Source organism: Nylanderia fulva, unplaced genomic scaffold (genome assembly GCF_048542155.1).
Source record: "Nylanderia fulva isolate GAGA-0341 unplaced genomic scaffold, ASM4854215v1 Scaffold13, whole genome shotgun sequence".
NCBI lineage: Eukaryota > Metazoa > Arthropoda > Insecta > Hymenoptera > Formicidae > Nylanderia > Nylanderia fulva.
The window spans coordinates 410,713-435,975 of NW_028189518.1; the positions used below are offsets into that span (position 1 = coordinate 410,713).

Sequence of the window (25,263 nt, forward strand, 5' to 3'; positions counted from 1 at the left end):
TCTGTTAAAACTGTTGTTTGTCACGTATAGAATTTATAGCAGGAATATATATTCTGTCTCTGTTATTTAGGCAAATTAAGTAAATTACATATGCAATATTACAATACTTGTCAATTACTTAGCTGTTTTAGTTAATTTTTTATACCTAGAAAATTTTTGCTGTACTTGCAATATCATTTTTTTGAGTGCGTGAATTTTAATTGAATATTTCATAATTATTATCATAATAATAATAGTTACTAAATACATTTAATTCGAATTTTGTTCGTAACTATTAAGGCAATTAAATAATTTAGCAGAAATATTAAATATTTATAATATTCACTATTAAATATTTAATTAATATTTGATAATTTAATCAATATGTTTAACAATAAAAATTATATTAATTAAAATATTTAAAAATTACTGCATTTGTTGATTATATTTTTTATTTGTTTATTATATATTAAATAGTACAAATTTTATTTGTTCATTTTAGCAAATTATAATAAAATTAAATAAACTTTTTGAAAATAGTACGCTGTGTATTTTAATTTTAATATTTATCTGATAATATACAATAGTGTAAAATAATATAGAATTTATTATAAATTTAATGAGGCAAATATCACAAGTTATATATAATAAAAATATTAAATAATAATAAATATAGAAAACATTAATATATAAAAATAATTATAAATGTACACTTTTTATATATTATATTGTATTATATTATTAGAGCTTATATTATATACCACATAATATTAACATATTAATTTTTATTTATCATTAATATTTCTAATATATTTATAAATATTTATATATTTTTTATAATAAATATTAGAGATATTAATTATATATTAAAATGCAATATAATATAAATATTTATTATTATATAAGTGGATGTAGATATATTATGTTGATTATTATGTAGAACATAATAATATATTAATAATATATTAACATTTATTATTATACTTTCTTCAAAGAGCAGAGGAAAAGATAATAGAGATTTTGTGATCAAGACTTATTGTTATGGTCTTCTCAATAAATAGTCATTCTGTCACTGAGCTTTTTCATGGCCTCATTCCCAATACTCCTCTTGTCTACATATTCTTTTGATTACTACAATTAATAATAAAAATAATAATAAATGCTAATTTATTAAATATAAATTTATATAAGATATAATATAAATTATTATTTTAATACCTATTTATATCATACCATTTATATTATACCATTAAATTACTCTAATATAAATTTTATTATTTATATTATATTATTAATTAGTATAATTTAAATTAATATTAAATAAAATTAATAATTTAATATAATTTATAATTAATAAATTAAAGCTATTGAAATTAATTATGTTAAACATAATATTAAAAAAATTATATTAAATAAAAATTTAATTATTATAGATAAAAAAAATAAAGAAAAAATAAGATAGATAAGAAATTAACCGTGGATAAATAACACAAAATTAAAAATAAAATAATATAAATAGTAATAATCTCTAGCCAAAATATAAATAAATATGTACAAATTGTATAGTGCTATCTTTTCCATTGATTCAGATGATTGATCAGTCACGCTTGATTTGATCGAATTTTGAAAGTTTTTGAAGACAGTTCAACTGACTTTTGATTTGAGATAATCGTATTTTTATCTTACGTTCGACATCCAACTCTATTGGTTTTAAGTAGCTTTTTACGAATTGGCGTATCTAAAATAAATTATATTATTTCAATATTTTTTTCCGCGTGAGAATAAGTTGTTTTACATAATAAATAACAATCTTTTAAATAAAAATAAAGTTAATTAAAAACGACTAATAAAATTAAAGATAATTTAATTATAAAAATTTACCTTATAAAGTTGTTCTTCAGAGTATACATGATTAATAATATCAATTAATATTGCAACTGTACTGATTTCTCTAGATAGATATAAAATAGTACGTTTTCAATTAATATATATGAAAAAAATATATTACTAGCAGAATATATTTATGAAGAAAGATATATAATTACCTCGGTGCTATTGTCTCAAATTTCGATAATATAAAATCAAGTATTACGCTATTCTTCGCATATTTGGCAACAATGAAATGAAAACTGTCAATACGATCCTCGTCTTTTATTCTTCCATTATGATTTTCAGATATCATTAGCATATAATTCTTAATAATAGCAATATTTTCAGAGCAAGTAAGAAATTTTAAATATTTATTATCAGATTTTTTCATATATATATTAAATATTTTGTGCCAAGTATCATCGCTCAACATCACCAAACCATTACAATATGTCCATTCTTCCCACCACGGCAGAAGTCTATGAAAAAGAACATAAAAATGTATTATAAAAATTTAGTTTTTTTATTTTATCTCCAAATCATTAAATAGTATATGAATCACGTCATATAAAAGATACAAAAAATATTACTATCTTTCTATTTAAGAATCATATATGATAAGAAAAATTACATATTTATTTTAGGATTTATGAGATGTCGTTTTAATTTAGAAGCTGCTACTTGTTTGCAATTAGGTTCATCAAAAATGCATGCCCATTTTATAACTTCTTGTTTTAGACAATTAATAAGATAATCTTCATTAGATTCTTCATATCCAATATTCTCAAGAAGTCCGTTCAATATATTTTGCATTTTTTCCTAAAAATTATACAATTATTATCTTTTAGATTCTACAAATTAAAATTGAAAATTGAAAAATTTTAGTTATTCCAAAAATGTATATATAGCATAGGTATAAGAAAAAATATGTTAAACATTGTTCTATGATTCCAAAGTTTATCGACTTTAGCATTACGTTGAATTAATTATTAATAAATTTGTAATTTAATAACGATTTAGTTACGAATAAAATATATATATAGGTTAATATTCAACGTACATTAATATTCAACGTACAAGAAATATAATATAAAATTAGCAATAATGAAAAATTTCCGTTTTTAAATTTTGCATCTTTTAACCAAATAAAATTATAAGAAAAAACTGAATTATTTTTTTATTTTATCTTTTTGGAGATTATATGTAAATATAATTTATATAAAATTAATGTATTTTATACGTAACAATTTAATACGGATTATACATATTATTTATGAAGTTTATTATTACTTTAATATGGTAAACTCTTATATCTGATAATGGTAAAACACTTGACATGTGCTCAAGAGCTTTGATCATAGGATACCATGCTATATAATCTCTCTCTTGAGATAGATAATTCATGAGTTTCCAAAATATAGAAGAATCAATTTGATTAGTCGTGAAGAAATAATATGCATCATCAATGATTTGTGCACGATTGAGAACATGTATGTTCGTATATTCCTTAGAGTTTAGATATTCCGCAATTTTGTTCCAGTTCTCATTTTCATAATTGACACGATAGTATCCTGTCATAAAGTATAAATAAATTTTATCATTATACATAATAATCAGAAATGCGACAGTTAAATCGACGATGCGATAATCAGAAATGCGACAGTCGAATCGACGTCGAATAGATGCCGAATTGATCGAATCGATATCGATTCGACGTCTTTTCGATTGATCATTTTTGATTGAGAAAACATTTGAAAGATCAGAAGTTTTGTATAAAGAAAATTACAAGAATTTTTTTAAATTTATAGTAGATTCGTAACAAGAAGTTATTTTTTAGTTAATTGTAAACTATATGGTTAATTATAGAATTATTTTATATTTAGTATTGTGTAATATTTTGTAGAATAAAACTGCATAAGAAATTATATACTTAAATTGATTTTAGTTACACAAGTAATGACTAGATCATGCATAGTGACATGTATATTTAGTGGAATTTAATTTATTGTTAATTTTTAAAAAATGGCAATAATGCCGTATAATTCATATAACATTTTACTCAACATTACACAATTATTATACATATTTACATTTACTGTAATATATAATTATGTAATATACATATTGAATGTACTAGTAATACTTCGTATTTAAAGTAATATATTTTTTACGTTTGATATGTATAATATATAATTACATATGTATATGTATAGTATTTATTAAATACTTTAATAATATGTATATATTTTTAAAAAAATAACGCATAATAGTTTTTAATGTATATTAATACAACAGAAATATAAATAAAACAATAGAATAAAATCAAATTTTAATTATGTGGAATAAAACATTTAAGAGCATAATGGATTAATATTTACCAGCTTGTTGTAAATTGACTATAATCCATTCATCTTCATTAAAATTGGATACATGCAAGGCTAAATTTTGCGACGTAAATTTCAACCATATGACATTATGAAGTGAAATATTAAAATCAAAATTGTTCTGTGTAGTATAAGTTATAGGTATCCACAAATTACTATCAATTGAATCGAAATTTTCTAGCGATATAACTGTATATGTAGCTTTAAAATACTGTGCTATTTTCAATATAGGATAATGTTTTAGTTTCATCCAACCATCCATTCTTTCTGTTAAGTTATATTTGTTGTTAATCTTTTCATCAAGAGCATCTTGCATAGCGATCCAAAATTGATTAGGTTTTATCTGATTAGCAGACGCACTAAATTTATTAAATTTAATATTATTAGAAATTAGTACACACACATACACTGTAATAAATTTTATTAGAAAAGATAAATTTAGTACTTATACATGCTTGTGTCAACACATATCTATATAAGTTTAATTGTTATAATAGCCAAATATATAGCGCATATTTATTGCGCAGCATATTTATACATAAGTATTTAATTTTCTATGCATGTGTGTTGGCACATATTTATTAATTATTATATTTATTAAAATAATAATACTTACATTTTGTTTAAATACGTTAGGGTACCATTTTGAAACACCTTATTAGTAAGTAGATATTGCAGCATACGTAATATAGAAGATGCTACGAATTATATTACACAATATATTTAAAATAATGTTTGGAATAAATTTATGTAATAAGACGTTCATGAATTCGTGAACTTATAGAGAAAAATTAAATTTTTAAAAACTACATATATACATATGCACGCACATATTATCTCTTCCTGTTTTTCTCTCTTTCTCTCTGCCTTTTTGTGCGTGTATATATATATATATATATATATATATATATGTATATATGTATACAGAGTGTTCCATAATTCGCGAATTACCTTTCATGGGCAGATAGAGCGTGTTAAACTGAATAGAAAATTCATGTATCATTTTGCGATATTCGCAATAATTATTGAGTTATTTATTAAAATATCTAAACGAATAAGCAGGTAGAAAGCATTATTTAATCAAGAGGCAGTGTCATGCAGCGAGCGGCGACCAATGTAATAACGCCGAAAAGTAAGATGATACTTTTGATACTAAGCGGCATATAACAAATAAGTCATCCGACATGCACACCGAGTCCGGCCTACCGCTATCTACCCGCTCATTCGTTTAGATATTTTAGTTAATAACTCAATAATTATTGCGAATATCGCAAAATGATACAGGACTTTCTATTCAGTTTAACACGCTCTATCTGCCCATGAAAGGTGATTCGCGAATTATGGGACACCCTGTATATATGTATATACAATAATATACATTACATAAAATTTTTTTTTTACATTTTTTTCTAGTAAACATGAATTAAACATTAAACAAAATTTATTGTTTAGCTTTTAAATTTTTTACATATCACGTTCCAGACTTTATGGAGAATAATCGCGCATTTAAATAGTTTAATATATCTATTCAATCTTACCTTTGTGATAACGAAGAGAAGGAGGAAGTGAATTGATTTCAGACAAATTGTAATTTTGTAAGAGGCTTTCATAGAAATAGGAATTTAAACGAAAAGAGTCGTGTTGATCTTGCACTACGAACAAGTCCATCATTCGACAAAATTTGAAGTTCTAAAAACAGAAATTTTAATGTGCGAAATAAATGTTTAAACAAATACTTGATCAAAAGAAATTGTTGGATATTAGTAATATATATTAGTAAAGCTTGTTATTTTATTTAAAAATTTTGTTATGGTTTATAAGAATAAGTTATATAATAAAAACATAATAAATTATGTCTGAAATAATATGTTATGTGTATATATAATTTAGATTTAATATTGAAATATTTTGAACAAGAAAAAAAGAGAGAAAAAATAAATGTGTATTCTTTTTTTATATTATTTTAATTTTTAATACTATTTTATGCTATGCACCATTTTCTGATAGAGAATTTTTTTATGATTAAAATTTTATAAGAAGTTAAAAAATTCGAACAATTTGCTTTCTAACTTTGTCATACAAAAGATTTAAAAATCTATTTTATATTATATTATAATAACTATAATAGATATTTTATTTATAATTATTTAGGACGTAGATAAACTAGTGCTAAGAATATATTGACTAACCTCATCAATGATAAAAAGTTCTAAGAACCTAGAAAATCCTTCATTTAACCACGGTAATAAATTATCGACAGATTCTTGTGCTATATTATGTGCTATTAAGCGGATTATTTTCATTATGTTATGCGTCATGCCTAATAACGGTGGTTCTTTATTGATAACATTTGTTTCTCTGAAAATAATTAATGCATAATTAATGCACATTATTAGACAATCTATTTTATGTATTTTAAATATATAATTAATTTTTTAAAATATTAATTATATTGGAGACATAAGTATTAGTTTGATCGTAAATTCCAAATAATTTAAACAAGCCGATTCTTATTTTTAATAAATGTAAGAGAGAAAAAAGTATATTTATGATAAACTTTAATTAATAATAAATGAATTTTTTAAAATAAAATACAAGATATGTTATGGTTTTATTACAGCACACACAGCACACACACACACATACACACACACACACACAAAATATATATGTATATACATATATGTAAGTATATGTATTATCGATTAAAATTAATGAGCAAGCATAAAAAATATATATTTCGAATTTTGAAATGTAAAGTAAAATAATTTTGTTCTTTCGCAGTTTAATTTTGATTTTTATTATACATTTATAAATTACCTGTAAAGAACGAGACCCCAAGTTTCTAAAGCTTCTTCCGGAAAATCCGGGATTGCAACATAATCCACTTTTGGAGACATTTTCAAAGTTATCATGGACCATTTATCTTCCAAAATCATTGTAAAATAATAAGTAAAAAGATATATATATGATGCATCTATTATGTTTTCTCTATGCCATATTTTAATCTTGTTATTATCAGAGATACTTATAAAATTGATCACTGCTATCGCTATGTAATTAGGAGACATTTCAGGACTCGTATTAAATTGTGTCCACATCATGTCGTTTTCAACTTTCTGTACTTTTTGCAACGGCATATTTGACAAAGCTGTGTATTTTGTCGGATGCTTTACGGAAATGTTAAATTTAGCCTTTAGTTCTGGTTTGTTCCAACATGGAAATAATTGCTGTGCCCCAATTGTTTTAAGATATGTTGCGATCAACCACCTGTTACATTTTGATAAGAAATATAATAAAAGATATTAAAAATAACACATTTTTATTTTTTATTATTATTATAAATATTAGAGAAGTATTATTAGAGATTGTTTAAATACAATTTATAAAAATAGTGCTTGAAACATAATATTTAAATATATAATTATTCTTACTTATTATATCGTTGACATTTTAATTCGTTCGCATTATGTAAAGAAATAAAATTCATATGTAACAAAAATGCAAATATAAAAAAGATTTTGCTTATCATTTAGAAGCGATTCAAGTTATGTAATTGTAAGTGATAACATTCGATTAAGTGTTACACAATAAATAGTTTAAAACTTTTAAGCACACACATGTGACGATTTATAAAGAATAATAATAAATAATATATATGTATATATATAAGTATCAAAATATATATATTCTCTTTTAATATTTTAACAATTACTTACACTTTCTCTCCCTTTATATTGTTGTAAGAAGTTCTAAAGAGACCTTTAGTATTATTAGTTATTTTACCGAAGAATTCTATGTTTAAGGTGTAATTTCCGGGTATTAGTTGATTAGTAAAATCAATTGTAATAATGTTTTTCTCATGATCATATAAATATTCCGTTGGTTTATAGACCAATTGTTTGTTCTTTCTAGACTGTACATTTTTATTAATTAATGTGGTTTCGGTAATAGCTAAATTCACTGAGTGCAATATTATATATTGCGTTGCATTATTAATCGCAATGTTGATGTTTGATTCACCGCGGTATAAACCTTCTTCAATATTTAATATCAACTTGATCTTATAATCCACCGGTTTTATATTATCCGATAAATAATCAATTGTAGTAGACACATTATTTTCCAAATTTTTATATTCTGTAGAAAGAGCCGCCACGGCGATGATTATGCCAAGATTCAATAACAATTTTAGAAATGCCATGTCAATTTTTGCTCTAAACATCTGCAAAATTATTTTCTTTGTTAGAAGAAGACAAATATAAATAAAATATTATATATTTAATATAACAATCATATAATTATTATATTAAAGACAAATAACGGTTAAGAGTGATTATGTGTATAATTCTGATATTTTTGTAGAAAATCTTGATATTGATTATGTTATTCTATTGCAATAAAAATATTTGAAGCATATTACTGTTGCGATAAAAGTATTTTCATTTAAATAAAAATGTAATGTTTGATTAGAAAGCGTTCGATTATTTTTGAATCATAAATTGAATTAGATGGATGTACAATATATAATAAAAATCGATATATATAACGTGATTTAAATATTAACAGATGCTTTGTTTGTATTTTTTATGATATACAAATTTTTATTAGCGACGAAAATTGATATTTGTTGTTTGTTCGCTCAGTATGTCCATCTCAATGTAACTTTGGAGAATATTTATAATAACAAACAAGACATATGAGGTAAAGCATGTACTAAAGCATATATAATGTATTGTATAAAATTTACTACTGCAATAAATAAAATATGTTAACTTTAAACCCTAAAGAACTGTTTACATTAGTTTTCCGAATTTATATTTTTGATATATAGATAATATCATGCATACTTGAAACTTAGATACTTCGAACTGTGTGCTCATTGTACTTGTACAATGTAGAATCATTTTAAATTGCGTTCTATACCATTTTTTCAACTTAAAAAAGAATAATATATATTAACTTGCTTCATTTCTAATAACTTACCTTGTATACTAAAAATTAAGAAATGATTTTTGTAATACTTATAAATACTAGCTGCATTATAACAGCAACTAACGTATTATTTCCACAACCTTTTAATATCGAAGATGTACCTATATACGTCTTATCACTTTGAGAGGTCACCGAAAACTAACTTCGATGCCGGTAACCGAAATAATAAATACATGTAATATTATATATAAACAACTTCTACAATATTGTATACACAGATATATTGTATATACAGATATATTATATGTATAGCTTTATCATCGATATATTATATAGCTTTATCATCGATATATTATATAGCTTTTGCAAAATTAATACAAAATTTTCAAAATTATTAAATATTTCTATTTGTTAGTGTAATAATAAGCTATAAATTTTTGTAAGTTATAAATCTTTTAGAATTTTAAATTAAATAACATTTTTTTTAGTTTAAAACAATATTCAAGTTATTAAAACTTTGAGTGCGAATTTCTTAAATTACAGTGATTTGTAGTTCTGCGGTTTATGGTAAAGCTGGTAAACTCAATATTCTCTATCAAAATAGAACCAATTTCTTCTTTCAGAAGAGTATGAATATAATTATCTCATTATTATTAGGATAAATTACATCAAAGAGGTAGTGTTATCAGAAACTTTTTTTATTAGACATTTTTTTATTATACCCAATACATGATAAATTGTACAGGCAGCATATTTATTATACATCCATTTATTAAAAATGTTAACATATTATAAGTTTACTATATCTATTAAACAATAATATAAATATTATAAATATTGATATATGCATAAAAATAAACATTAATATTGTATTAATATTAAAATTTAAAAAATATCACAATTTAATATTAATATTATATATTAATGCTATAAATCTCTGTTCTTAACATTAATAATAATAATTTTTATTATTTATAAGAAATTAATAATTAATGTTAACCTTAATTATAACATGTTAATTATATAATAAATTTTGTTTGTTTTTAGTATTAACAACTAAAAATAATATTAAAAAGAAAAAAAATGTAATAGAAAAGTAATGGAATTATTAATAATAGATGGATAAAATATAATATTAAAAATATATAAATAATATAAAAATTTAATAATAAAGTTAAATTAAATTAATTTCTAAACATAAAATAAATGCCTACAAACAATGTATAAGATTATCAGTTTCTATTGATTTAGTTAATTAGTTGATTTGTAAGTTAAACTTAATTTGTAAGTATTTGCAGATAGTTCATTTGATCCTTGATTTCGGATAAACGTTTCTCAATTTTGCGTTCAACATCCGAAATCAGCTCTTTTGCAAAATTTTTCGCGAATTTGCGTATCTAAAAAAAATTAATTTAAACATTTTTTATGAATAGTTAATTTATTCTCTTACATTATAAGAGTTTCATTTTTATTTGAACATTTTCGAATATCTGACGCGTCATTATATATATATATATATATATATATATATATATATATATTGTATATGAAAACAGATAAAATAGAAATAGTATAATTATAAATAAGTATAGTTGAAAAATACTAATTATTAAGAATAAAGATTTTATTATTATTATTAATTTGCAAAATTTACCGCATCGAGGTGTTCCTCAGAATACACATGATTAATAATCTCAATTAGTGCTGCAGCTTTACTGATTTCTCTACAGATAAAAATAGCAAATTTATAATTAATAAAAAACTTTTATGATATTACTAACAGAATTTATTTATGAAGAAAGATATAAATACTTTGGCATTTTCTCAAAATGTGATGAAATAAAATCAAGCATGCTGTTATTCTTTGTATGCTTAGAAATAATGGAATGAAAACTGTGGAGACGGTCCTTGTCTGTTATTTTTTTTCCATTATATTTTTCAGATATCATCAGTTTAATATAGTTTTGAATGATATTAATATTTTCAGAGCAAGACAAAAATTTTAAATATTTATCATTAGACTCTTTTGTGTGTATCTTAAAAACATTGTTCCAAGTAGTATCGCCCGACATCGCTAAACCATTACAATATGTCCATTCTTCCCACCACGGCAAAAGTCTACGATATTGAGAAAAAAAAATAAAAAATTATAAAAATTTAGTTTACTTATCTTGATCAAATATCACATAAATCATGTTGCATGAAAGATGTAATAGAAAAATGGTATTTTCTTTATTTAAGAATTTAAAAAAAATTACTTATTTATTGTTCGATTTTCGAGATGCTGTTGCAATTTAGAAGTTGCTGTTTGTTGGCAGTTAGGATTACCGAGAACACATGACCATTTTGCTGCTTCTTGTCTTAGATAGTTAGTAAAATAATGGTCCGTAATATTTTCGTCGTATCCTATATTCTGAAGAAGCTCATCCAGTATATTTCGTATTTTTGTCTACAAAAATTATTAAATAATATAAAATATGAATTTAATATGTATATAATTATTACACACCATATATAGTCTCATTTATGACATTAATTATTACCTTGAGATTATAAACTCTTCTATCTGGTAATGGAAAAACACTCGACATATACTCAATAGCTTTGATCATAGGATACCATGCTATATAATCTTTATCTTGCGGTAGGTAATTCGCGAGTTTCCAAAATATAGAAGAATCGATTTGACCGGTCGTTAAGAAATGATATGCATCATCGATGATTTGTGCTCGATTGAGAACATGTATGTTCGTATATTCCATAGAGTTTAGATATTTTGCAATTTTGTTCCAGTTCTCAGTATCATAATTGACACGATAGTACCCTGTTATATAATAAATATAAATAAATTTTATTATTATACATTATTATAACAGAATATTTAAAAGATCAGAATTTTTTTAGCGTATTAAGCAGAAAATTACATTGCATTTTAGTATAAAAAATGATAAGAAATTTAAGAATTAAGTATATTTAATATATTTAATGTAATATATCATATATTTAAAGTGATATATTATTATGTTTATTTAATTATAACACATTATTTTAAATTTACATTAGTTAGAAGTAAAAGAGATATATGAATAAAAATATAGAATAAAATAAAATTTCAATTACATAAAATAAACATAGAAGTATAATAAATTTATTGATTAATATTTACCAGCTTGTTGTAAATTGATTATAATCCAATCATTCATTTCAAAATATTTGAGTTCATCAATACATAATATTTTTTGCGACGTAGAGAACCACATGACATCACGATATGAAGTCTTATCAAAATCGGGATTTTTCTGTGTAGTATAAGTTATAGGTATCCATAAATTATATTTGTTACTATCAACTGAATCAAAATTTTCTAACGATATATTTATGCAACCAGCATAATTGGGTATTATTTTTAATATAGGATAATTTTTATGATTCATCCAACCATTCATTTTTTCTGTTAAATTACATTTGTTTTCTTTATCCCATTCATTAAGAGTTTTTTCCATAGATTGCCAGAAGTCTTTGGGTTTCGTAAAGTGTCTATAAAATAAAAATAAACTATATAAATTTGTAAAATAATATTATTACAATATTGTAATAAATTGAATTAGGAAAGAAAGTTAATAGTTATATATATTTAAACATATAACATATATATGTACGTTATATAAATGCATATATATAAAGAATATATAAGAAATGTATTACACATTAACTCTTTGTCCACATACACACATCCAAAATAACTTGCTTTAAACTTGTTTTAAATTTGTTTTAAACAAAAAAAAAATACAAATATTGGGTTTTGATTTTGAAATACGCGTAATAATAATTTTATTGTAAAAAAATTACGTAAAAAAATTTCAACATTAATCTCGTTTTTTTAATAAAATATTTATAATAAAATTTGGATGAATTTTAAGAATAAAGATATTACAGAGCAAATGTAATTTAAAACTAATATTATAGGATAAATATGCTTGATAATTTATGTGTAATACATACTGAAATAAATAATTTTACTTACTTTAATTTTAAATACATACTCATACCCTTTTGGAACACATTTTCGGTAAGTAAATGTTGCAACATCCGCAATATAGGAATTACTACAATTCACATTAAATGATGTTATTAAATAAGCTTAACTATAAATTTATTATAATATTCATAAGTTTATTAACTAATTGATTTTGCATAGACAAACTAAATTAAATTAATTAGAAAAGTGTTTTTTAACATTAATAATGTATAACTGATGTAGTAAAAATTGCTTTTTTCTTATTTTGTTCTTTTGCAAACTTAATATTTATATTTTAAAATTTATAGAATTTATTGTTTAATTATATTCAGTTAGCCTTACCATTATTGTAACGAAAAGAAGGAATTGAATTAATTTCAAGCAGCTTGCTGGTTTGTAAGAAATTTCTATTAAAATAAAAGTTTAATCGGAGAGATTCATGTTGATTTTCGACTACGAGTAAATCCATTCTCCGAGAATTTTTGTACATCTAAAGACAAAATTTTATATTTTTTAAATAAAATAAACCTTTAATATCAAAGATTTTAATATAATAAATAAATATTTAATCAAGAGATAACTCGCATTAGCAATATCTTTTTGAAGCAAATGCAAATTATGTCTAAAAATTATTTCGAAATTAAATATTTGTTGTAAGATTTTAATAAAGAAGCAGAAAAAATGAAAAAGAATAATTGCATTCTTTTTCTACTAACAATAAGTACTTTAACTTTAAACATACATACTATTTTTTAATAGATATTTTTTTTTTAGAAAGTATTAACAAATCAATATTTTTTTTTTATATTTTAAAATTATATTTGGAAATTTTTTATAAAAAATTAAAAAGTTAAATAATCAACACTTTGATCTTACCAAAACAAAAACGTAAAAAACATATATAAAAATATAAAAAAACATAAACATTTTTTATTTCATAACAATTGCAACAAGCATTCTTTTAACTGCCTAAGTGAATTAGCACTAAGAATATAATAAATATTACCTTATCGTAAGTATATGCGAGAGCGAAACTTCCAAATTCCTCCTTTAAGTAAGATGGAATATCAATGAGATATTCATTTATCATGTTACGTGCTATTAAGTACTCCATCTTTATTCTGCTCGTAATGTCTACGTTGTTTGGTTCATAAAAAATATCTGCTTCTCTAAAAATTATTAAAATCGGTTAAAAATTCCCAAAAATTTTGGTAAAACATTATAATATACATTATATTGTATAATATAATAAACATAAAATTTAAATTCTAACGCGATTAATTTTATTAGATTTATTAGTTTCATTAATCGCTTGAAAAAGTATAGATTATTTAAATAAGTCAGCATTTGCTTTTCTATATTTTAGAGATTTATGTGATAAGTTTGCTAGATGTATGTGATTTATAATTAATGTAAACATATGTCATATTTAAATATTATTATATTTGAAAATTTTAAAATGTAAAATGTAAAAATAGCTTTTCGACTCTTTATATAAAGAAAAAAAAGAGAAAAAAGGAAAAGGGGGATAGAGAAAATTTTATACTTTTCTATTTATTACCTGTAAACTGCAAGTCCCCAAGTTGCCATAACTTTTTCCGGGAAATCCGGAATTGCAATATAATCTACTTTTGGAATTATACTCAAATCTGACATATTCCAATTATGTTGCAAATTGAAAGTGAAAGAGATAAAGTTGTAATATGTAAATAATTTATATATTATTTTCTCTCTAAACCATAATTTGGAATAATGAGAATTAGGTGTACCAATGTCATCCCAAAGCTTAGTTTTTCTTTTATAACCGATTATCGCAATCGCTACAAGATGAGGAGACATTATAGGAGTGCTTTTAAAGTGTGTCCATTTCATGCCATTTTCAACGTTATATTCGTTTCGTATCGGCATATTCGACAAAGCCGTGTACTTTTGAGGGTACTTTACGGCAATCGTAAATTTGGCCTCTAATTTCGGTTCGTCCCAACATGGAAATAAATATCGTGCTCCAGTTTTCTGTAGATATGTTGCGAATAACCATCTGTCACAATTTGATGAGAACAATTTTTTAAATAATAAAATTGCGATTATTATTAGGACAAAGATATTTCGATTGGAGATCGCGTATGTTTTATGAATATTTAAATAATCTAATATTAATCTTATAAGAAAACATCTCTTTTCATATATGAAAATATTTGTTTAAATATATATAATTTTAAAATAAATGCAATAATTAAAGCGCTAAATAAATGCAAATATAAATGCTTAAAATAAATTCAATGATAAATCACTATAAATAGTGATTACAAATATAAAAGTGTTCTAAATATTTAAACACATATACTAACATTGTATTTCCTTCATCATTTTTGTAGGAAGTTCTAAAGAGACCTTTGGTATTATTAGTTGCTTTACCAAGGAATTCTATGCTCAAATTATAATTTCCTGGTAATATTTTATCGTTAAAATAAATCATAAAAATATTTGTCTCATGAGTATATGAATATTGTATTGGTTTATAAGCCGATTTTTTAATATTATTCTTGGAGTCTTGTAACTCATCTTTGTTAATTACTAATGTAGCTTCGATAACAACCAGATTTACTAAATGCAGTTCTATATGTTGTGTTTCTCCATAAATATCGATATTGATGTTTGATTCACCGCGGTATATATCTTCTTCGATAGGTAATATCAATTCAATGTTATAATAATTCGGTTTTATATTATCTGATAAAGGATATTTAATTGCGGTTTGTGCCTCATCTGTCCAAATTTCATCTGAGAAAGCCACCGCAGCAATAATTATACAAAGGCTTATTAATAATTTTAGGATTGCCATGCCAATATTGATTAAGGTATCTGCAAAATTATATTCTCTGTTAGAAAAAGACAAATACAAATAAAATGCAGCATGTATATGCTTTTATTGCGTAATTATTAGAAAAAAGGAAAGATCAATTACATATAGCAATTATATTATACAATCAATCTTGATATACTATGCGTGTATGTGTGTGTGTGTGTGTGTTGTATACACACGCATGTAATTTTTATACTGTGCTATAATAAAATTATCTTAAAGATTATAATACAATTTTTTATTTTCATCACGCATTATAATGTAATTTATCACATGTTGCTTGCTCTTCGCGTTTTATCAAGGAGAATATAACTAAACAAACAATTGAAAATAAACCAGAAATTTAAATTTAAATTTTCTTAGATATTTTATCTTACACAAATAAATCGAACGCAGTTCAAATAACTAACAAATATTCTGTACTTATTTCTTATGACATTATACATTTTTCTTAATAATACAAATTGACATTTTTTATTTGTAATTGTTTGTTTGCTCAATAAAATCAGTTTAATATAATTTTGAATAATTTTGAAGAACATTTATTATAACTACTTATTATAGGAAAAAATGTGGATAATGCAAAACGTTTCTAAACTTGCTAATAAATATATATATATACGTAATTTTTTGAAAAAATAGAATTGTGGAAATAGAACTATGTGCCTATCATATTCGCGTTTTGGAACAATTAAAATTATATTGTGCACATATTTCTTTTATATTAAAAGAAAAAAATGTATTTCTAATATATTTTATTTCTAATAACTCACCTTGTACCTCACCCTGTTAAAATTGTCTGCCAATCTAGAAAAAGTTTCTCGTAACAATTAGCAGTAATTAACGTCCCCACAACCTTTTACTGTCGCGAATATATTTGTACGATTGCCATGTCACTACCTCGAAAGGTTATCGAACACTGACAAGGATACCGGTAACATGTGACTTATAAACATGTAGTATTATGTAAACACAGCTTTTGTGATTGTACTTATTCTTATAGATAATATCACAATTTCAATAACATTATTTCAAAATTTAGAGCAAAAGGTTTTTAGAACCAATAACAACTGAAATTTAAAAAGTTAATTAAAAATGTATTAAATATACCTATATGAAAAGTACAGCAAAATATATAAACATATACATGTATATATATTTATATTATTAAAAATACATATACCTATATACAATGTTATAAACATTTATAGATACCTATTGTTTTAAAATCAAATACATTTCTGATTATTTTTTTCTCTTTCTCTCTCTTTTTTTATCTAATTATATTCATTATATTAAAATGAAAGTACAATTTGTTTACAACAAGGCTTGTGCAGATCACATGAATGATGTAAAATAAATTACATTTAAAAATATGTATATTCTATGCGGATCTTGAGAAAAACAAACTGAACGATGTCAGCGAGAATTTCGTTCTCCAAAGAGAGATTAATAAGACACGATCATAAAGATCTGAAAAATACATGTGTGATCATCAATAATTCTCTAGTTTCGAGATGTGTAACAAAGCTAGGCTTTTTTTTCATTTTGCAAAAATTTCAAGTATGAAATTAATTTTAAATTCTAATGAAATCTCTTTTGGCAATAGGGCGTTCGAGACTGACATTCCAATCGGGCGATATATCGCACAACGGCGAACACGTGGCGCCTGAAAGCAACAGGTTGTCGAACGGAGCCGAGAGACTGTCCGGCTTGGCTGGTCGCGGCTGGTCGATTTGACTGCCGGTAGTCCTAGCAAGGCCGGTCAAGACGACGCTAGAAAGTCTTACACGACATGTAGCAGCGACGGTATGCGATTGTTCGGTACGATTGTGTCTTATTTAGATGCCGACCGCATTCTCGCAAGCGACCGACTGGATCGGACCGATCCGGTTGCTGGAATTATCGGAAGTATGACCTCATTCACCGCTCGATTGACTCGCGACGTTTATGCTTCACGTGATATGGACCCGCTTGATTGGTTATGAGAGGGCGTAGTGTTTCCAAAAATTATCATCGTGGATACTTGAAAAAATACATAATCTGCAAGATCGTTTGACGTCAAAATTGTCAGTCTACGACCCTATATGCATTAGAAAAACCAAGAAACGTGGATCTATATAATTTTATATAAAACAAAAATATAATCTAAAAAGTTGCAGAGAAATTCCTTCATAATGATCACTTTTTATTTGACTTTATATTGGCGATAATGAAGCATTAACCAAGTTACCGAATGCTCACACAATGGTGATATTGACATGTTATGTTTCGCACATAAATCTTTGTCGAGGGTTGCATGTGCATAAGAATACATGCATATTCGCCAATCGCGAATCGCGCGACTTATCTTACTATTCTATCACGGCATCTAAATATGTTATAAATTTTGCGGTGAAATATTAAGAGATGTTTTGAATGTGGCCTAAATTTTTAACATCTAAGTGTTCTATTGGCAGAACTATATAGAGAATAACAAAAAGAAAAAAATAACGCTGTTTTGATAATTCCTACTTTTGATAACATATTACAGCTATTATATATACATATTTTAAAAGATTTTCTAACTACTGTTATGTCAGATGTTTATTATTAAATTTAATGTTAATGACAATAAGATTAAAATATTTAAAAATATCAGATTTTATATTTAAATATATATATTATTTATATTTAACATGTAATATTTTAAAATTATATTTTGTAAATGGATGTTAAACATATTCTTAGACTTTCTTTTAAAATAATATATTGGAGTTCAAAGAGCACAATCTTTTTAAAAATTAATAACAGAAGACTAAACATTTTTTTTTTACTAATTATTTTTAATTCGTACTCTCTATAAAATTTCTATTTAATATTAAAGCCATGTTATTAATGTAAAATTTTAATCAATAAATCCGTAGAGAATAAGTACATTTCCCATTTCTTCAGTAGGTAACCCATAGAATTATATGTACATTCCATTGCATCATTCGACTTACGTCATTCTTATGGTAAAGATTATAATCAAACACATAAATAAACGAATAACCATATGTATATGTGCGCCACGTATATTCATATTTATTTACATTGCATAATAGTTACAACTTTCTCGATACGCGAATTTAGATATTATTAGAGATTTGCATTGGTCATCGATGTAATAGCCAGTTGCATTGACGTGCTTTTTCTAATCCGCGACTAAGCATGACGTATTACAGCATGTCGCGAAACGATCTGCAGGCTGATGGAGCGTTTCTATTTTCAGGCGGCAAATGGTATGCGTGAGTTGGTGAATCAACTTGAGAAAAATTCTCTTTTAACTGTCGGTTCCACGTGCTAAACTACCAAGTAGCAACTGGCAGCAAGTAGTTGCTCGTATACAATGAGGACCCCGCAACATCGTCCACGATTTATTTGTGACGTTTCGCGAGGTATTATGTCATTCATTAGTTTTGTCGGTGTTGTGTGTGTATATGTGTGTATAAGAGATATATATGTATTATATATTTAAAACTTAGCAGAAATTTATAATCTGCGGCAGCGCTGTATCAAAATGACAGCGAACTTAGCGTAAATCATCGTGTCTCACGTGGAAACTAATGGCATTTCATTATATTTCAAGCAATGAAAAAAGTTTTCGGTTTGTTCTTCTGAGAGAATTAATTGTGTTAAAAATATCTCTGTTTTTTAAAACAAGTTATTTTTGAAGATAAATCAATGTGATACAAATTTAATATCTAGATAATTCTTAATAGATCTCATATAGAAACCATTGTAATAAAATTAAATTGAAAATACTTATAATATACTTAGATAAGATTGAATTAAATTAAATATTAAAATATGTTAAATTAATATTTAATTAACGTTTAAATTATTGAATATTATAGATCATACTATTATAGATTGTAAGTACAAACAAAAAAAGGGTGCTTCGAAATAGTATGTACAAAATAAATATATTTATAAATATAAACTATTTTTTATTATACAGAATGTTCTAAAATGAACAAAACAAAACATAATAATAATAATATAATTCTTGAACAATGAAGTATATAAAAGTATTTGCGCGATTTTTTTATTTCAAACAAAAATTTTTAATAAAGATTTGAATGGTTAATCATCATTGATTATCCTAAATTACGTTTAAATTCACCTGTCCATTAATCACAAATCAATAACGTAACGAATAAAATAAATCTATAAATCATTAAATTTATATTTCTAATATCTTGTATATTTCAAAGCAACATTAACTGCATGTTGTCATTGACGTTTTCTCGAATCTTTTTCCTCTTCTTTTCATCCTTGATTGCTTCTTGATGACACTAATGTAATATTTAATCACAAAATACATATACTTGCCAAATGTATTTGTAATTTTTTCTTTTTCAACTTCTCTATCTCTATTGTCCTCACAAAGAATAATTTTTGAAATAATATTTTATTTAAACAAAATTATTTAAATATTTTTTTTCGATAATCTATATTTAAATGATCACCACTGAAAGTGTTAAATAAAGTGTTAAGTTTAATTTTTTAACAATCTTAATGCAATGATAATCTAATTTTTATTTTTGTCGTCACACCAAGTTCCTTCTTTTCTATGCATATGATCAAAGAAGTGCATTTTCAAAATTCCTTTGCTCTGGTGTCTACGACGCGTGTCGTCGAGAGGCGGTTCGCGCACGTTGTGTCTTCCTTTCTCGTCTCGGTTGTCCCATGACTATAATGGGCTGTAAATAACCGTTTTCTCGGATCCGAGCGCCGCGGAATATTGTTTGCGATGGTAATTGTAATGTTTCCCGGATCTCATTTGCTGGCTTTCAGCCGTTAATATACGACGGCTCCGTGGCGCGAGGCCGCGATCCGCTCGTAAATTTATTGAAACATACAAACAGTTCATCTGGACTGGCTGGTCGCGTGGGTGCTTGAAACGTTTCACTTTGTAGTCCTCTGTATTGTCGCCGTTTTCTTCTCCTTTTTCCGTACCTTTTTCCAATCCACTCACTTGTAAGGATCTTTTTCACGAATCCCTTTCTTTCGATTATGATGGAATTTGCTAGGAAATGTAGGAAAAATATTTAAAAGTTTTTTCTTAATTACACGAAGACCCGATGACGCATTTTGGGTACTTGGTTTCCCATTCAGAATAATCCTTCAAGATAAATCATAAAGAATTGTTCATTATAATTTTTTAATATAATACAATACAATAACTTGTGTAAAATCGAAAGATTAATATAAAAATTCGTGATAAAGCAATTGTTAATTTTATAATTTATTTTTGCTTATATTATTAGGAAAACTTAGATTGTCGAATGAAATATATATATGACTCTTAATATTTGTAAATCGATAAATAGAAAAGGATAATTTCTAATTTTTATTCCCGTTGTTTCTATTTTTACTTGCAATAATAAATAATTGCTAAGACAAAAATTTTTCCTTATAGTAGTTTCGTATCGATTATCAATAATTTAATCGTTACAATGTAATAATTATAGCGAATTATATTTTGATACTAGTATTCTACAATAAAACAAGCAACAAATTCAATTTCTTACATATTTTGATAGTATAGGTATATTGTCTACAAATTATTGATACAAAACAATAAAAAACATACAAGCGTACAAATTATTTTAATTGGTTAACTTATATAATTCGTATCTGCGGTGACAAAGTATCGAATTTTAAAACAGGCATCAAACTCGAATCGTTTTGCATCATAAGCCATATAAACTATTTTATTTTAAGCTGAAAGTTGCACGTTTTCAATATTTAAAAAATAAATAAAAAATGATATTTAAGACTTATTTTTTTCAAAAAATCTATTTTTTCAAATCCTATTTTACCAAAAGATTTTCAAGAAATTTTGGGCCGTAACCTTTTCATTTAAGCGTTTTCCGCGGTTAATCGAGACTGGATGAAAGCACATTAATAGCACCGCTGCCACTATACTGTTCCCTATCTATAATTTACAATCGTACGGGGAATGAAGTCAATTAAGCTGCGCGAGGTTTGTTAATATTGAAACAAATCGCGGATGATGGCATCTTTATTGCCTTAGATCGGCACTCGCTCGCTCGCTCGCTCGCACGTTCAATATTCCTTTCGCATAATCCGCCGAGTCGCGCGCGAGCTCGCTCGTTCTATTCGTTTCCTCCACCTTCGTGCCGCGGAGTGATTGCAATCATGTTTTCCAATCCGCCGATGGTTGTTGAATTAACCACCGAGTTACGCGCGCACGGGCATCCGTCCCGAGGGCATGCAAAGAAGGTGCGAGCAGGAGAGAGAAAGGGAGAAAGAGATAGACAGATGTAGTCCCTTGTGTAGAGTTCTTTAAGATCCATGCGAGCACCACAATTATCCGCGTCATTACCGGCATGAATATTCATGACTGCACCTCCGCTCGGCGAGAGAGACAGCCGCGGGCGAAAGCAATATTTACATTGCGAGTTCTCTTCTAGCTATGCCAAGTAAAATCGATCGCGCGAAATATCGTGACAGGATGTGCAAAAAGCGCAGCATCATTAGATACACGTAGTAGTGGACGCACATTTCAAATAAAGGTTATTACAATCGTACTAAATTGCATTGTTTAAATAAAATATTTTAAGAAATTAATTTTCTATAAGACTATAATAAATGCAAAAACGTGAGAAATGTTTATTTATAATATGTAGAGGTATTAAAGTTATTATAATATAAAAAATATAATAGTTTTGAAAGCTAGTCAAAAATTTAAAATAAAACTAATAATATTTGAAGTTAAGTGCATTATACTGTCCGTACTATACATTATTTCAATTGATTATTGGAAATCTTTAATAAGATATACATTAAAGGTATTTATTGTAATTCATAAAATATCAATCAAACATGTTTTAAATATAATTTTAGTTAACAATAAATAAATTGTTGCTTTATATTAATATATAATTTAAATTAATATTAAAACAATATTAGTATTTATGCAATTTAATCAAAAAGAATGGCTTTAAATAAATATTTTCATTTTTTAAATTTATATTACTAATGCTAATCTTTATATAATATGTAAATGAGCGGTACAAATATTAATAAATTCTTATTTTACCTCTGCTTTGCACAACATTAATAGTTGCGCTGGCTTTTCCAGTAACAAACTTTAGATTATTAAGCCACGTTATTAAAAATTGCAACTTTTGGTTTTACGATCTCGCTGGACTTATCAATATCAGTAATCAGAATAATTAAGATGATATAATTAAAGAGACGTAATTTACATCGTTAATTATCTCTCCGTCACTTTTTGTAGTCACATGGAAAAGATGATATTTGTACGAAAAGTTGACACTTTTACTGTAATATAAAAAACATTTACGAGAAATCTCATAAATGTATATATAAAAAAATTACAAATTTATGTCATTGCCGAGAAACATTAATTACAACTAACCCGATAATTATTGACCTCTCATGAGGCAGTGGCTATAAATTTTTTATCGAAGGACAAGACATTTATGAACATTTGCAGACTTTATTGAGCAGCAGATTTGAAGACAAGTGAATACCGAAAATGATATAAGCCACACATCAATTAAACATTTAATGATTTAATTGTTAATCTTCGCGATGACAGTTGCTTGATGTTATAAATATGATCATAATTTTAATTCGCCGAATTTCAATTATGTACATAATTTTAATTCGCCGAATTCTTATTTTAATAATTATTTTGTATATATGTATCTTTTTATATATTTTTTATTTTGTTTAATTTAATCGAATATAATAACGTGCTCGAAACAAAGTTATATTATTCTTTGATAATAAAACTTTAAAAATTGCAACGCAATAAAACTATTATTGCAATGCATGCATAGAAATATATTTATTAATTACGTGATTCATAAAAATTCAGTATATACATTTTTAACTGAAAACAAAAAATATAATTTAATACAAGAATCTTTCGATCAAAATATCCGCGCTTCCATTAGATTCATGCGTTTGTACGCGTCCGCTACGTTGCGCGTCTCGTGCGAAACTGATCACGTGATCAGATTAGCACACCCCACATATCCATCACACTGCGCGGTTCGCGCAGGATTGATTCTCGTACGAGGTATCGCGAGCGCGGGACCGATGGTCACATGATCAGTAGTCACGTGATCAGTGGTCACGTGACTAGTCGATCCACTAGTCACGTGACTTCGGTCTTGCGCTCGCGATATCTCGAACGAGAATCAGTGTCGCGTGAACCGCGCAGCGTGATGGATATATGGAGTGTAGAGTTTTGCGCGAGTCTAATAAAAGCGTAGATATTTGATCACAAAAGATTTTTATAAAAAATTTTATTTCTTTGTTCGTATTTTCTGTTAAAGATTTAAATAAATTTTTATGCGTTGCATAATTAATGATATATTTTTTATGCATTGATTGCAATAATAATTTTTGCATGCATGCGTCGTAATATTTTAGATTTTATTATCGAAGAATATAATATAACTTCGCTTTGCATGCGTAATTATATTCGGTTAGATTAAACAAAATGATATATATATATATACACACACATATATATATATATATGCTATATAAATTTAATATTTATGAGCAAATTTGTTAATACAATAGGAAGTTACAAGTAAAAGTAATTGTGTCGATTCATAAATTAAACTCACAATCAGTTTTATTACCAAGTTTAATTATGATAGCAAATTATTATTAGTGTAGTAAACTATTATAGAATACTGATAGTAGAATATTAATACAAATTTGAGAAATATAATTCAATAATTTTTATTAAAAAATAATGAGATATAATATTAGATATGATTAAACTAAAATCGTTCACTGTAATAATCATAGCAAATTAAATTGTTGGTGTCGTATACCTTTAACCGAATAAGATAAATTAATAATACATAATTAATTAATGCTGCTAATAATTTTTCAGAAATAAAATAATATGTTTAGAACTATATAAAAACTGTAATCAAGAAACACAGTAGTATTTGACGTCAAGTTCATAACGAGATCGAGTCTGTATTTATATGCAAATCGCTCAATTGACAGCAACGTCGAATAATAGATCCGGAATATCATTGGAATATACGACAAGAAGAAATCCTGTCAATGAAGAGTGCTCTGTGATTCGAATATATGCAGAGAATGCAAATTATGAATTTCTCAACGATCTGCATAAACTAACCAAGTATTTTGTTTTAAGAATA

The 25,263-nt window shown here is 25.3% G+C and overlaps 2 protein-coding genes across 2 annotated transcripts; both read right to left on the minus strand.

Moving 5' to 3' along the window:
• Positions 1 to 852: 852 nt before the first annotated feature.
• Positions 853 to 9,353, minus strand: LOC114932544 (glutamyl aminopeptidase-like). The gene is made up of 13 exons (XM_085479716.1): positions 9,219 to 9,353; positions 7,952 to 8,457; positions 7,053 to 7,502; positions 6,422 to 6,590; positions 5,771 to 5,921; positions 4,849 to 4,930; positions 4,227 to 4,591; positions 3,139 to 3,419; positions 2,480 to 2,667; positions 2,025 to 2,327; positions 1,861 to 1,930; positions 1,535 to 1,717; positions 853 to 1,110 (listed from the first exon to the last, which is right to left on the minus strand). Exons 2-12 carry the CDS (start codon positions 8,455 to 8,457, stop codon positions 1,577 to 1,579), a joined length of 2,706 nt encoding a protein of 901 aa, XP_085335842.1. The 5' UTR covers positions 9,219 to 9,353; the 3' UTR covers positions 853 to 1,110; positions 1,535 to 1,576.
• A 960-nt stretch (positions 9,354 to 10,313) lies between these two features.
• On the minus strand, positions 10,314 to 16,969 carry LOC146724458 (aminopeptidase N-like). Its single transcript, XM_085479717.1, has 12 exons — positions 16,822 to 16,969; positions 15,534 to 16,047; positions 14,747 to 15,223; positions 14,192 to 14,354; positions 13,528 to 13,675; positions 13,192 to 13,273; positions 12,334 to 12,704; positions 11,711 to 11,991; positions 11,426 to 11,616; positions 10,980 to 11,285; positions 10,822 to 10,891; positions 10,314 to 10,564 (listed from the first exon to the last, which is right to left on the minus strand). Exons 2-12 carry the CDS (start codon positions 16,025 to 16,027, stop codon positions 10,445 to 10,447), a joined length of 2,703 nt encoding a protein of 900 aa, XP_085335843.1. The 5' UTR covers positions 16,028 to 16,047; positions 16,822 to 16,969; the 3' UTR covers positions 10,314 to 10,444.
• Positions 16,970 to 25,263: the final 8,294 nt, after the last annotated feature.